General features: G+C 37.7%; 1 protein-coding gene across 1 annotated transcript; it reads left to right on the forward strand.

Annotated features, from left to right (window-relative positions):
• The first annotated feature begins 4,422 nt into the window (after nucleotides 1-4,422).
• On the forward strand, nucleotides 4,423-15,612 carry tspan13b (tetraspanin 13b). Its single transcript, XM_086062399.1, has 6 exons — nucleotides 4,423-4,688; nucleotides 7,106-7,273; nucleotides 8,334-8,414; nucleotides 13,350-13,463; nucleotides 13,627-13,737; nucleotides 14,733-15,612. The coding sequence occupies exons 1-6, from the start codon at nucleotides 4,626-4,628 to the stop codon at nucleotides 14,805-14,807; spliced, it is 612 nt and encodes a 203-aa protein (XP_085918525.1). The 5' UTR covers nucleotides 4,423-4,625; the 3' UTR covers nucleotides 14,808-15,612.
• The last annotated feature ends 1,015 nt before the right edge of the window (nucleotides 15,613-16,627 follow it).

The following is a 16,627-nucleotide window of genomic DNA, read 5'->3' on the forward strand; positions in this document are numbered from 1 at the left end:
TGGTGCAGGAAAAAAAAAAGTGTGCTTGAGAAGGACGAGCTATTCCTGGATCATACCATTAACACAAAAAAAAGGGGGGGGGGGAGTCATACAGTGTGTTGTTATTTGCATTGGTAATGGATACTAATACCTTATTGGGTCTGTATACAGTACATGCAAAATACTAAGACTATTACAGTTTTGTGAAAGTTGCATGGTTATGCAATTTGGCAATAGAAAGAATCATTTATGTCAGTAAAACTTTGTGAGGGAGGAATGTATCTCCTCTGGTTGAGTGTACATTAAAGTCTCATAACGTGCGTGGGTTACTATCCATAATATTGTGTATGGGTTTCAATAATTGTTTACTTACAGCTATGTACCGTTTTACACCTTGTCCAATGACATCCAGTCAAGGCTGGTCATGTGTAGCATTTATTGAATTGTGTATTTATGCAATTGTTGGTTGGTTTGGTTGGTTTTATGGTTTTATTGAACATATAAACAAAAACAAAACACAAAACACATTACAAGTATAAAATACAAGTTTTAGTAAAAAAGAAAAACAAGAATAGGAAGAAAGAAAAGAGTTTATATGTTCAAAAGGGGTAGGAGGAAGTTAAAAACGTATCTAATCCTACCCCTTATTCGTTTTATGTTAATACAATGATAAGGTTAATGTACTTCAACAAAATAAAATGTAAAAACCTAATCATATATACAAGTGCACTTTAACATACGCACATTTGCCAGCAACATATGTACATGAACTTCATAGGCATAAAACATTATACATTTATGAATCATATCCTCATACTCACATATACAGTTTTCATTACACTCATTCCGATACATCCAAAGAAATTACAGTGTATATATACAATTTTGACAGCTCATGTCTGACTCTTTTTTTTTTACTTTGCTTTTAAACATTTTTTTTTTTTAATTCAGCAAGTGACTGACATCTTTTCAGGTCAGTTCCAAAAATTATTCCACAAATTAACACCTTATACAGAAACACACCTTTGCTTAATATTTGTTCTTGTTTGAATTTTTTTGTAGACACTTGTACCCCTTATGTTATCAGGACTCTAATTTCAAACAGCTTCTGAGTACTGTGGCAGAGTAGATTGTTGTGTACTTTATACATGTGCTATTTTAAATTCAACTAAGTCGTAAAATTTCCTTGTATTTGATTTAATAAATAGAGAATGAGTTGGTTCTATATATTTTGATTGATTTGTAATTCTTATGGCTCTTTTTTGCAGTTTGAAAACAGGATCTGTGTTTGTTTTATATGTATTTCCCCAGATTTCCACACAATAGGTCAGATATGGTAATAACAATGAAAAATCTAATGTGTATAATGATTTCTTATTCAGGACATCCTTAGTTTTAGAGTGTATCCCTATAATTTTTGACATTTTCCTTTTGAAATTATCTATGTGTGACTTCCAACATAATTTTTGTAACTACTCCAAGAAATTTATTTTCATATAGTTTTTCTATTTCAATTGAATTTATCATAATTTTGACCTGTTGTGTGGTTTATCTTGTACCAAAAACTATAAACTTTGTTTTATTTAAGTTTAGTGATAATTTGTTTAAGTCAAACAATTTTTTAAATGTGTTTAATTCATACTCCATAGTAGTCAGAAGCTGCTTCAAGTTCTCTCCTGAACAGTATAGAGTTGTGTCATCGGTGAATAAGACACTTTTGAATATTTTTGAGACACAACAGATATCATTTATATACAATATAAATAATTTGGGGCCTATCACAGACCCTTGGGGGACTCCATGAGTAATCTTCAAGTGTTTTGATTGTATATTGTTAAACTGTAAGTACTGATTTCTATTATCCAAATAACATTTCATCCATTTATATGCCAAACCTCTCATGCCATATCTTTCTAATTTCTTCATTAGTATAGAATGATCTATAGTATCAAATGGTTCTACGAGTTCCATGACTGTCATTGAGGTGATCCGTTTTTCTCTAAACCCATATTGATTTTCACTTAAAAGCTTATGTTTTTCAATAAAATGATCCAGTCTATATGCAAATATTTTTTCTAGAATTTTTGAGAACTGTCTATAATTAGTAAATACAATGAAATAACAATTGTCTCCTTTATTATGTGATTTGCAATTGTTATGTATGTGAAAGACCTTTAATAAATAAATAAAACACATCAAGCCTGAATATAAATTGTGTTCACTGACACATTATCCCACTCAGTGACGATGTGAGTGCTGCTCCTACTCGTCGTTCCCAACCTTTATTGAGCCAAGATTTGACAAAATAAAAACACGCAGTTTAATTACAGCAAGCACCTTCTGACATCTAGTGGAAGATAATTTAATTGTTCTCCTTGTCACATAAGCGTGCCAGCAAACTGAATTCTCACAGTATTTGTTCACAAACATCACGAGAATGTTTCAACAGTATCAATTGTTTTGTACATAAGCAATTATTCTACTCATGACCAGATCTCAACCAAGGTTGATGCTTTTTATTTTTTATTTTTTTACATGGTGTTGTCATTATGAAGGTTTAAAAAAGTAACTGTTTTGTTTTGACAAATTAAGAAGTACAAAGTAGAACTATAAGTGTAGGGAGTAACAGTAAAACTACTTAAGTACAGTAACTAAGTATTTGTACTTTATTACTTCCATTTAAAGCTTTTGTCAGCAGTATTTATCATGCCTGGGTTTTCATCTAGAGCTCTAATGACATGGACCTCTTCCCACCTGGAGCATTGAAATTACACGAGAGGAAGCGTTTATTGTATATGAGGCCTTGACCTCATACCCCCCCCCCCTTCTCTATCAGATATGTTTTAAATAAGGCATAAATTACAAACCCCCCCCCCCCCCCCCCCCCCCGAACAGGTATCTAAATCACATCTGTCACATGCTTTAGTCAGCGTGGATGATATCGGCAACTTCACCGCTTATCAGCTGATAATGCTGTTGGTTAAAGCTAATCTGCTTGGCCCACCACTGAAGCGTTGTTTACCTTCTGACACTTGCAAATGAGCCAGCCTAGCTGCTAAATCATGGACTGAGAACCGAATGGTGGTACTATTATTATGTCAATTATTAGAGAGAGAGAGAGAGAGAGAGAGAGAGAGAGAGAGAGAGAGAGAGAGAGAGAGAGAGAGAGAGAGAGAGAGAGAGAGAGAGAGAGAGAGAGAGAGAGAGAGAGAGAGAGAGAGAGAGAAGGAGGTGCTTGTGAGACTGAGTGGCCCCTCATAGATACATTTAGAAAGATTTACTTGGTCAAATAATTTTATACTTAATGCAAGGCAGACAATTCAGATACCCAATTATTGTTATACAATCAAGTATAAAGTCATTTTTCTATTACATGTCCTCTTTAAAAGACCAATGGACCATCTTTATATGAATAAAGTGGCCTTATACTACGTGTCTGCAATAATTACTTTCTTCCACAAATATTTCCACTGTTCATTATTATGGAATTTATTAAGCACTTTAGTATCAAAACAAATATGGAATGCAAACTGATGTTTCATACTGTAATGGCTTAGTGTGGTGCACTTCAAATGCTTTATTAGTGAGTGGGAACAGAATGCACAACTGCACATTCATGCCAGAGCTGTTATTGGCTTAAACTCACATCCAGGCACTTCCCACACACAGACTGGCTAACTGAGCCAACATTCAAGATGAAATGTGCCTTATGCTCTTTCATCTTTGCTGATGTCAGTTCAAATATTTTTGAATATTTTATTTATTCATCCATCCATCAAATATATATTACAGAAAGAATATGTGCATGCTTGCGTTTGTCTACCTCCCTGTATGAACCCAATGAATTGTATGTGACTCGTAGTGATGGAGATATGTTTCACATGTTTCACGTTAGCACTTTTAATGGATATTTGAAGGAAATAACAATAACAATAACAGGCCTGTCGGGTCGCCAGTAAGCGGACTGGATGCTCCGCCCTGTTCGAGTCATACGCTATCATGGCGTCTAGTTAACGTGCATTACAACCGGAAATACGCTCTATCTTGAAAAAATGAAAGCTCTCTATTTGACGGGAAAATGTACGTATTGTATTATGGGGGTGGGGTGTTGGTGTTGGTGTGTGTGTGTGTGTGTGTGTGTGTGCGTGGGGAAGGGGGGGGGGGGTACATTAATATAAATGCACAATAAATATATTTGAATGAATAAAATTAAGCTCACAACAAAAATCATTAGAATTATGATTTAATCTTGTCTTGTTTTTAAGGTGTGACATATCGTACTTTTTATATAAAGCTTTGTAAGAATATTATTTTTGACCATGAAAATTTAAACCCTTACAGAAACTACTACAGTTGGATGATTCTATCCTCTATATATATATATATCATTTGTTCCAATATTTTATTTTGAAAAGTAACTGTGCCACTTCCGTTTCTTGTCTTCTCCCATCCACTCCCATTTTAAGGCGACGTAACGCTGACCATCGTTTCTATGTTGGACGTTCTGCTGGATTGCCTCCCATCGCTGCTGAAATATTCCCCGGAGACCATTGGGCTTTTTCTGATATAGAATATATTTTTAAATACTTATTTTTTTTAAGATTGTTCCTCCTATTTATTTATATTAGTTTGACCTACTGTCCAAAATGGGTTGCGCTGGATTCACCTGCTCCAAACACTCCCTGTGCGCGCTCAACATCCTCTATGTTGTGAGTATCCAACAAAGCACATTGCACCATATGGATTATGTCTTTACGAAATCGATGAAGTTTCAAACGATGTGCGTTTCCTCTTCTGGGAAGGCGTAAATGTAGGAATGGAAAACGTCTTGTGATCAGGCCACACACTTGCTAAATGAATTATTCACGACAGAACCTTGTCAGGTGTTCAGTGTAACTAAAGAAGCAAAAAAAGAAAAAAAAGCAGCTTGTTTGCTGTTACAGTACAGTAGCAGAATCAGCGTTTTAGGTCATTTCCTCCCATCGCCCCTTTTTTTTCAACTGAATTTCCAGAGGATGTCCTGTGTCTTTATCTTTGTCTGTAATCCCACCTTCTATATAATTTGCTTGAAAGAGTCAATGCAGGTCGGATCAGTTGCTACAAATCACATCAGAATCTTGATTGACACGTGACTTGCAATAAGCTTGATCCACCGAGAAAAACTTGAGAAGTCAACAGACAGGAAGATAATAAACAGCTGCATGACGTTTGTATCTTTTTTTTTTTTTCTTTTTTTCTTTTTTCTTCTTTTTTTCCCTTTTCTTTTTTCATTATTAAGAGCTCAGTATTGTTCATTCGGAAATGTCATCATCATTGCTCTTTTTTTAAATATATATATATATATATATATATACACATATATACATACATATATACATATATATATACATACATGACGTTTGTATCTACTGTGCCACTTGGCTGCTCGGTTCAAAGGGAGCTCCATTATGACTTAACCTGAACTCCTGTTGTGGACATTGCACCTGCTTATGAGTGAGTAAGGTGCAGGCCTGGGAACCCTCAGCTGGAACACTGACACACAATGATGCAATAGAGCAGAAGGCTGTTGTGGGTCACATGTCTTAAAATTCAAGAAATACAATTAAAATGGGTCCTTTCACGTATTTGCAATAAAATGTCAGGAAGTTCATGTTTGGTTGGTTTTATGGATTTATGTTGGGATATAAACAAGGTTTGTTGACGCTTTGAGATAATTCTACACACCACAGGTCAAATTCACTTATGAACATTATTATTGTTCTCGGGGAACAAATGTAACAGCTAAGAAACAAGAATGTTACATAATTTTTTACAGACAAATCAGGATATATGGGAGACTAAAATAAGAAATGTGTAGTGGAAATCCAGCCTCATTGTTAGGTTAGCTACATTGCAATGGAACAAATTTGTTGCTATGCTACCTCTATCTCTTTCAGATTCTATTGTCGCTATCACACCTTTTTTTTTTACTAACTTTGCCACGTTTTGTTTTGTTGTTCAAATGTTGCAGTTCCTTGGTAATGTGTGAGACATCCAGAAATACACTTTTTAGAAGTTACATAATATTTACTTCAAGTGACTTGCAATTGCTTGTGTTACCTTCTAATGCTATTTTTAGAGCTAACTGGACTGATTGAGTGAACTCATTTCACAAAGCCTCTCATTTAAAGGCTTTTCATCTCATGTGACATTAAAAGTGCATTACATTTTTGTTAATGCATCTCAGAAGTGAATGCATAATGAAATGGAAAAGAAAAATAAGTTACGATAAATGCTAACCCCAATTTGGAAGAAATTGGGACACTGAAGTTGGGCTCGCATTGTAAACGTCACGTGACCAAAGCCAGAAAACACGTGCGTTTGCAATGCAAGCCCGAGGACACTTTGATATCAATTCCAGTCGACACCAGAGGACGGTAGAAGGTCAAAATGGCTGTGCGCTGCCTTAGCTGTGTCTGTCTTAGGTTAGCCTAGTTATTAGCATGGCTCCTCCGTCTTTCCTCGTCATCCCTTCGTAAGAACAATACGTGTCAGATGTGTGGCTTATTTTCTGCCATGGAGATATGATTATTGGCTCAAGAGCAAGTCCGCAACGTCTTTAGCCACACTAGTAGCCAGCGAAGCTTGTTGCTATCTAGCTGATCAACCTCCTACGTCCCTTGTATAGGTGACATGAGTGTGTTACGGCGTCCTTAACAGGCGTGTGTCCAGTCCAGCGAAGTTTTTTTTATTGTTTTTTTTTTTTTAATCAGTTCGGAAAAATGACAAACTGTGTGATTCTCATGTTTACTGTTCAATGTGTTCTATTGAGGCGCAAAATCCAAAATTTGTCCCTTAAACAACGATGTGAAACTGCTTGCTTAGATAATAAGTTTTGTTTTATACTGATAAGTGACCAAAAAAAAGCCATAATTTTATTGATGAACGCAGGTGCAAATAATGCAGCTTCGTTGCTAACATATTATTCATGAAAATCTGGGTCAAATTCCAGATTGTATGACCTCAACGGTGTTTGACTTTAGATGTTCCCGTCTTTTCAGTAAGAATCATTGGATGATTTCCTAATCGTCATTTTCATAAGAGCATTCACAATGGTTTGGACTGTAATTGTCCCTTTATCCTGCAGATGGTGAGCCTGCTGATGATTGGGATCGCAGCATGGGGGAAATGGTTTGGTCTGGTCTCCAGTTTCCAGGTGGTGGGTGGCGTCATAGGAGTGGGCGTCTTCCTCTTCTTTGTGGCTCTAGCTGGCCTCATCGGTGCGATGAAGCACCACCAAGTCCTTCTCTTCTTTGTATCCTTTACATGACTGGCAACCTGCATGTTGTCTCCACCTTTGGTCCAAAAAGGGAGTCAGACCTCACAAGGATGACAGCGCCCAAGTACAAGCTTGCCCATATTTAGACGTACGAAGAACCAGGAAGTACAAAGATGCTTTTCCCGCTGTTTGGCCTGTTGGCTGTTGGCACTCTGAAATCACTCCACCATCCATCCCTTTTGTTTTTATTACTCTAGATGTGCCTTCTGACTTATGATCACAACACCGCTCTCAAATTGAAAATGTTTCAGTTCAAGTGTGTGTCTTAGTTTGGAACCCTCTTGTTGGGATACAACACGCTAGTATGTTTATTGGTTAACACAAAATAGTTTCTTCTGTGTCACGATTGGAATGGAGTGACAAGCACACAAAATGCAATTTCCCTACACAAAGCTTGTCTTGTAAGAAAGCACTTCACTGTATTGTTACTTTGCTGCCTTACTATGACATATTCCTCTTCCATTTTTCGGGGAATTGGTAGGCCCTAATTGTGACTTGGAGAAATTTGGCGGCGACGTCATCTCAACAACTGCAGTTTTGACAGAAGAACATGACATCACAGCTAGCTAGCTCCCATGGTGCTTGTTTACCTGCTAGGGATCTAGCTAGCTAGCTCACTTGATAGGAAGGTAGCTAGCTAGCTCGCTAGCACCAGGGGCTAAAGCCAAACTGTGGCAGGGTATTTACTGTCTGGACTAGCCTCGGTCTGTAAATTGGCTGCCAAACTGATTTGAGTTCAAAGGCTTTAAGAAGATTCCTTTTGCCATTGAAAACATTTTGTATTTAACCAACCATGTTTTCCGAACAATGGATGCTCTTTGTACTCCAGTGTTTTGGAAATGTTTCCATTAATTGTAGCTGTGCAATATGACCTAGCGCAGGATCAAATTTCACTCTGTGCTAAGAGCTGTGCTCTGTATCAGGCTGCGCACTTCATTTAAGTCAATACAGACACAGTTTTCAACACTTGTATGTCAAGCAGGATGCTTTTGAACTGTGTAAAAGAATGGGTTTGTTCCTTGACTCAGATTCTTAGTACATGATTATCCTATTCATGGTGTTTATCGTGCAGTTCTCTGTTTCCAGTGCCTGTCTGGCTATCAACAAAGAGCAACAGGTGAGATGAAAATAATAAGTCCAAAGGCCAATTCTGTGGCCGCTTCGGAGCTTGAAACCGATCACTTTTGGAACCGGGCTCCAGAGTGGAAAGATTTCAAAACATACATTTCAATGTGGACACCATATGCGGGATACTCCTCCAGTTTGATGACTAGGGATGGGAATCAAAAACCAGTTCTTGTTGAGAACCGGCTCCCAGTGTTTCAATTCCTTGGCATCGTTTCCCGTTATTGCTAACGATTTCCTTATCGGTTCTGTGTGAGACGATGACGACATTTCCGTGCGCCCCGAGCAACAAACATGGCGCCACGCTCGAAAGTTTGTTGACATCTTCCAAAAAAAGCTAACAACAGGCCAAGTTGCAATTTTTGCAAATTGGATATTTCGTCTAAGGGAGGAAACACTACCACTATGCAAGAGCATTTGAACACGTCGTGTGAGCGCTTCGGCGTCCCGGTGGAATCAACACAGCAGAAACGCCCGCCTGCAATGCAAGCGTTCTCCTATCAACACTCCAGGTACTGGTTGTAATATATTAGCAGCAGTTTGCCTTTATGTGAAATGTGCCGTTAGTAACTGTCAAGGATGTGAATTGCCTAGTATCTGGCGATTCGATTCGTATCACGATTCATCGGTCACAATTCGATTCGATACCGATTAATCCCGGTACGCATCTATAAATTGATTATTGCGATTTTTTAAACTCAAATTTAGAAAATACTAATCAGTAAACTTGTACATGTACACTGTAAGATTTGTATGAACATTTATTTATTTATCTGAAAATTTAGGTTACAGTCTGTTTCATGTTTGAACAGCACTGAAATAATATATTAAGGCTTAATGTTCCATTAATATAACATTCTTCCATGCTTAATGTGTAAATCCTAACCCTAAGTAAGACGTTTTGTTGTATATATTCCCATAAAAAATGTATGTTATGTATAAATCGATTCGGCCGCATATCGAATCGATTCAAGAATTGCGCGCTGTAAAATCGCGATATATTGCCGAATCGATTTTTTCTAACACCCCTAGTAACTCGCTAAATGGCGCCGGCTTGCGAGAGTAAATGCCGCGGCCCGTAAGTGTTGTGTTGTTTTTTTCATCAGGGTTCATTCAAGGTTGCAAAACGTGCAAAGATGTACAGAACGAACCCTGACTTCAAGCAACACTCGCTACTTCCACATGACCACACTGACTCTGCTCACGGGAGTCACACATCCGTCTACTGGCTGCGTCTGTTTTGACTGAGACAGGGAGGAGGAGTTTTTGAGTTAATCTTAGTGTTGAAATGTTACTGGAGTTGGACATTATTGTCACAAAAAATCCAAAATGTATTTTGTAAATTTCTACAGAAGTTTTTTTTAATGTAGTTGTGTATATTTTCACATATTTTTTCTTTCTTTCTTTTCTTTTTTTTCTGGGGACCCCATGGCACCCCATTGAGGAGTCCTCGAATGTGGACCTTAAAACTTCACAGTTGGGTTTGTAAAGCCATGTTACTTTTAAACATGTCTCTTGTTTACAGATACAACTAAGACATAAAAAAAAAAGTGGATGCTAATGTAGGTTTATTCATCTTTTTTCCAAAAAAATAATCGATAAAGAATCGAATCGTTAAACAGAATCAAAAACGTAACCGGAATCATAAAAATCTTATCAATTCCCATCCCTATTGATGACGTAGCTCCAATTCTCGCGTGACTGCGCGCGAACCGCCAGTCTGTCAACAATGGCGGATAGCCATTTCATAGTTGTTTTGTGCAACCTTCTTAACTTTTACAGCAACATATTTTGCGTGATGTTGTTGTACTGGAATCACCCGCCATTGTCACTTCTCCTGTGTTTGTTTCACTGATCTGTATATACTACTGGATAGCCCATACACGCCAGTGCAAGCCGTTGAAGAGGGCGACCATTTTACTCCTCTCATTACTGTATAAACAATACGTATACGTACAGATTAGACATGTAGTGCTCGTATACATATATATATATATATATATATATACCCCCGAAATGCCATTTTTGGTCCAAAACCAAAAATGAGAAATGCTTGGCCGAAAACCGAAACGCCGAAAAAAAAATTATGCTAATATTATATTTACCAAGCGACCCTCTCTTTCTCCGGTGTGCACAATGAAGCTGCGGTCCTCACCAACGCCAAGGCAGACACTCCCGTGTTTGGTGTTTAATTCAAACAGACGCTTGCAGCCGTTTTTTGTTTTTTTGCTTGCGTCACCACAACATCCTCTTTCGGCCATATTCTTTCGGCTTGAATTTTATTTCGACCGAATGCCGAAAATGCAAATTTTTTTGCCATTTTCGGCCCAAAATTTTCGGTGCATCACTAATATATATATATATATATATATATATATATATTTCGACACTGTAAATGTGTAGGACTGTGTGCCGAGAAACGTTTCTTGGGAGGAGTAATATGGCGGCCTCGTGGCTTCAAAAGTCTTGGCCTATCAGCTATTCAGTTCAGTGGTTTGTCTTCTTCGCTGATTCTTCTTCAAACGCTTTCCGTGACTATGCTACAGCGCAACTCCAGACTTGGCATATACCTTACAGCCGTTAAACTTCCTCAGCGTCTTCTTTTGGACACACGCATGTCTTGAAACGTTTCTGTGTGTACAAGATTATTTTGCTTCCGTGTAAACAGGGCCTAAATCTGTATTGTGAGCATTTCTCCTTTGCTGAGATAATCCATCCCACCTCACAGGTGTGGCATATCAAGATGCTGATTAGGCAACATGATTGCACAGGTGTGTCTTAGGCTGGCCCCAATAAAAGGCCACTCTGAAATGTGCAGTTTTGCTTTATTGTGGGAGTTTACCAAATAGCTACCATTTTATTTCAGTTGTGAAATTTAAAGATAGTATAATTTAAAAGACGCACCAGCCAATAAGAGAAAATACAAATTTATTTATATAATGAAAAATTTTCTGCCGGTAGTTCAGTGAGCTCGGGTTATTACGTCTGCCTCACAGTTGCTGAGGTTTGGCTCCAGCCTTCCTGTGTGGAGTTCTCGTGTTCTTCCTGTGCCTGTGTTGGTTTTCTTCATACACTCTGGCTTCCTCCCACATTCCAAAAGCAGTGGTTGTTTGTCCATTTGTGCCTTGTGATTTGACTGCCTAAGTGATTGATGCCTTTTTATATCAAAATACCACATTAACTATAAAGCTAAACGTATCATATGGAATGCAAGACATTTTGAGCCCTCTATTTCATGAGTATAAGATTTGTTTTCCCATTAAAACCCTGACGTAGGTGATCTGACACATGCATTGCACAGATAATTCATTAGAGGGCAGTAATCAACCAGTTGATGGCTTTTCCAGCGACTTTACAAGATCGCCACGGTAAGCGAAGTGCGCATTAAGTTTGCGCATGCGTGAAAATCAAGTTTAAAAACAAACAAACTACCAAACAAAGCCGTCATTTAAATGGTGGCGAATGGAGCGTTGAAAGTGTTTGCGTAACTGCACACCTTAAAGCTTGCAAGCATTGTTTAAATGACTTTCAGCCTTAAGTGACAAAACAACAGGTGCACTTGGTGCCATTTTTAACTGTCCTAATGGAGTTTATCGGCAAAACAAATTGCAAAGCTGGAGAAGACGTAAGTGTACGCTTGTAAACCTCTGTCCACTCTTCCCAATTTCCAGTCAGAAAAGAAAGATCCAAACGGACGTATAAGAGGCTAAAATTGTTTCTTTTTTTTTTACGCATTTATTTTGTCAATATCCTGAAAGCGAGGGAACAGACGGAAGCGCCACGAAGCTTGCTAGCGGACTTACGTAATGGAGTGACAGTCATTTAAGAACCTGCTTCAACTTTCAGTGAAGAAAGCTCCTACCCGTCCGTCTCTTGATTGCGTCCCGGTTTTGTGTCCTGGGTCCAACTCCCGGTAAAGTGCACACATTCAGTCAAATAATAAGCACTTAAATAGGCTTAACTGTCGTGTCCCGGCAGAGGGCAGTCAGTAAGGACATGCTATGCATGTTTAAAATAGATTCAATAAAAAACATCAACTTTCCAACGGTTGAAATGGTCCAAATCAGCGCTTCCCCCGTTTGGCTCCATTAGTTTTCAATGACAAGTTGGTAGCAGCCGACCAGCCGGCCTACCCATAATGCACTGCGCTGCCGAGATGCGCACTTCGCTTATTAAGGAGAGACACCTATACTTACTAATAATAGGAAATGTTCTTCTGGATTTTTTAAAATACTAATATGTTTGATATGTCTGTTTATCATTAATATAATTATTATTATTATTATTATTATTATTATTATTATATAGGGGGTGTAAGTTTCATACTCTTGTTAACATAAAAGTGGAAAAAAATGTTAAACTAATAGAAATATGGCTGCATTTTTGAGTCATTGATACAGTAATTTCATAATAATTCATAAAATTGAGTTAAAATTAAAAAGATCTACTGTACTGTACGTACTGTAAAAAGTGTGATATTGATTTGTGTTGATTATTTTTCTGCCACTAGATGGCATAATTGCATTTTGAAGACAGCCCAGTGCATTTTTCTTTTCATATTAAGAGCTATCTAATTTTTAACATGAAGTAAATGAAGTAAAATTTTGATGACACCCCTAATTAATATATATATATATTTTTTTTTTGTTTGTTATAAATGTACGAATTTAAAGCATTGTGACCGGATGTATCAAATATGATACAAATCAAAAGTCATATGTGGAAGTTGATTTTTTTTTTTCTTAATTGTTTTTGTTTGTTCAAAAAGATCAACAATATCTCTAGTTGCAAAGAATCTGAATTTTCTCTCATATATTCCATGGTTCAGGCTTTGCAGATTTTTTTAATGTGCTTATTTTATTTTTACTTGATATCCGTCTGACTTAGCATATCATTAATGTAAAACATCACTGATGTGCTCACCCAGGATCATTTGCTAGAGGTCGGCTGGAATAACTCCCGTAGCACCCAGATGGACGTGGAAAAGAGCCTCAACTGCTGCGGCTTCCGACAGGTTGACCTCAACGCCACCTGTGATGCCGTACGTTTGCTTCTTGCTCCTCCAACATAGCAGAACTTTTCTAGTAGTTTGGGCAATATCATATCAAAGACTTGCGGCGTGGTGCACTTTTGAAATCATAAACACCCGTTGACTCGAGTCAGCTATCATGTTTGTGAATGCTTGTTCTTGTGTTCTCCTGCAGGCCTGTTTTCCCAATCACTCCTGTTTACCATGTGCCAATAAGATCCAGGAACACGCAGATGAAGTCCTGCGTTTTGTAGGAGGGACTGGGCTCTTTTTCAGTTTCACTGAGGTGAGCTTTGACCAACATTCAGCAGCAACAGGAATAAAGCTGTCTGTAGTTATTACGGTCCAGTTGAACCTTGAAATTCAGAGTTTGTTGACTTTCAAAACTAATTGTTTCATTAATACCACTTGTATTTGAAATAATTTGCCCAGACACATATTGTATAATTTACATTATTAATTGTAATAGTAATCCCTGCAATTGACACATTCCTTAAAAAGGTTTATAATTGCCTATAAATGCCATTGACCTTAAGACGGCATCAAAACACTACATGAAGCTCCTCAACTCACTTCAACATACAATAAAATCCCCACATAACATTTATATATTTTATTTATTTATAATAGGGGTGTCAAAATGTGTGTGTTAAATTTGGGTTAATATAAAGTTCCTTTAACCCCAAAAAATTAACGACCACCCCTTACTCAGAAAGCCTATACTGGGTGAATTCCAGTCACAACACAGCAGGCACGTCCACGTCAAAATTTAGCAGTAATAAATGTAATAATAATGCATATATTTGTGGAGACTGAGGTCAAGTTGTATTTTACAATTTCACAATAAAAATGTGCAGAATTTCACAAGTTACTTCATGTTAAAGATTAGCAATATGAAAAGAAAAATGCACTGAGCTGTCACCAACATCTTACAAATGCAATAATGCCACCTAGTGGCAAAAAAATGACCTAAACAAAAATCAATATCACACTTGTTTTTTTACAGTACAGTACATCTTTAAAATTGTAATTAAATTTTATGAATTATTAATGAAATTACTGTACCAATGACTAAAGGATGCAGCCATATTCTCTAGCCTGTTCAGGGTTAGTCTCGGTGTTTGTTGAACATGCTTTGTGAAATGGACCCCTGAAATGTTTGGTCTAATTTCGAATTTTGTTGTAGAAACTCAGGGACATTCAATTGTATACACACACAAAAAAACACTTTCACAAGCACATGATGCTTTACTGATGGTTGTCATTGTGTCCTCCTTTCAGATTCTGGGTGTGTGGCTCACATACCGCTACCGGAACCAGAAGGACCCCCGAGCGAACCCCAGTGCGTTCCTGTGAAACGGCCCCCAACATCGGTCTAGTCAGGACCTTCATTTGGGTTTTACCTGTAAATACGCGGCAATGCTAATTTAATGTGGTTTTTTTTGTTTTGTTAAAGATATTCTCTTGTCACCACACCAACTGAAATGCCTCTTTCTGGAGAATCCGTTTGTGTATCTTACACTGAACTTTGCTATCACTACAATCAAACCGTGTACACTGTATAAGAGCAATTTGTGTTTGGAACTTTATGCTGTTTATTGAGAAAGTATTAACAGAGCTAGCCTACGCTCTTTTTATTTGTACAATTGCTGATTTAAAACGTGTCCCACTGAATGCAATAATCTGCACAATAGAATTGAGTGAATTATTATTTGAGCCATGTCTCTGAGACTGCTATGAAGAGTGAAAGAAGGTGTGTGCGCTCTTGTGCGTGTTTGTGAAAAAAATATGTGTTGAGACTCCACCAGCTAGTCATGCTTCTGACTGCATCCTGTTTTTATTTGGCCTTTTACACAGAGGAGGAAAATTCAGGTCCAGAAAGTAAAAACCTTGCCACAGTTTGGCTTTAGCCCCTGATGCTAGCTAGCTCGTTTACCTGCTAGGGAGCTATCTAGTAGCTAGAGAGCTAGCTAGCTAGCACCTTGGGCTAAAGCCAAACTGTGGCAGGGTTTTTACTTTCTGGACCTGGATTTGCCACCTGTGCTTTTGCATGACTTTTGTAAATATAAGCAAGTGTGTCAGAACTGCACTGGTGATTCTGTAAATCAACCATATGAGACTTTGTACTGTCAAACCTCAATAAAACACAGAAGAAGTGAAATATCTTGTGGCATTTGTCAGTTTCCCTCTTCCTCAAATTGAACAATTCCACTTCACAGTACAATTAAGGGCCTATTTTCATGGCCTGCGTAAGATTTGCGTAAAATGCTGTCTAACTGTGCTCATGGGGTCGAGTTTTCTTTCTTTTGGTATTTTCATAGATGTGTATTTGCGCTTTGTGGGAGTAAACGCAACTGACTTGATTCTCGGCCAATCAAAGCAGCTCCTCTAATTTCCCTTTAAACTCAGCATAGGCACTTGGGAGACGGCTTTGTTTACCGACCGTGCGTCTGTGTGCGCGCCAAAGAAAAACCCATTGGTCACAGACAAAACTTGAATAAGTTCAACAGAATTATTTTCAAAAAAACTAATTCATGAAACAGGCCTATACAAAAATTATGGTACCCTTAATTTAATATTTTGTTGCACAACCCTTCGAGAAAATGGTTTTATAGTCTTTACCTTTATTGTTCCTTGTCTATATATTTCTTTCTAAAAAATAATTCTTTACTTCACTTCCCTTGGTCCATGTTTAGTGTGGGACACACTAGGTCATCAAACAGCACAGTGACTACTTGTTCCTTTACAGATTTTCACAGTTCGTAACACACGTTTCTCAAAACACTAACGCATTCCTTCAAATTGTACACACAAACCTGAAAACCTCACACACAAAATGCAAGACCTGACACTCCCTTTTCAAGATGACTCTTCATCATCAAATCTCTTACCTGTTCACAAAATGGAACTTGTGTTCTCATTTGGTACACACAGCCACATTCTTGAATGGCACACACATACCAGTCAATTGATACACAAAGCTCAGCATTTGCTGCACACTACCAAGCATTCACAGCAAACTGAAGTGGAAAATTTAAAACCCAATTATAAAAATGCAACACACAATGTGAATGGCAATGCCTCATGAGAACAACCAACTTTTCCTTTTGGAAACTGGGTGTATTGGCCCACTTCGTCAAGCATAAAATATCACACAATTATTATAATTATAATTT

This window comes from Leptonotus elevatus, chromosome 19 (genome assembly GCF_054856555.1).
Source record: "Leptonotus elevatus isolate MCC_2025b chromosome 19, RoL_Lele_1.0, whole genome shotgun sequence".
Lineage (NCBI taxonomy): Eukaryota > Metazoa > Chordata > Actinopteri > Syngnathiformes > Syngnathidae > Leptonotus > Leptonotus elevatus.

What these genes read in the sequence shown, in the direction of transcription:
- tspan13b (XM_086062399.1), top strand. Translation starts at nt 4,626, where the DNA reads ATGGGTTGCGCTGGATTCACCTGCTCCAAACACTCCCTGTGCGCGCTC. An exon ending in CTATCAACAAAGAGCAACAG is followed by an intron (nt 8,415 to 13,349) that starts GTGAGATGAAAA and finishes GTGCTCACCCAG; the next exon opens with GATCATTTGCTAGAGGTCGG. An exon ending in TCTTTTTCAGTTTCACTGAG is followed by an intron (nt 13,738 to 14,732) that starts GTGAGCTTTGAC and finishes TCCTCCTTTCAG; the next exon opens with ATTCTGGGTGTGTGGCTCAC.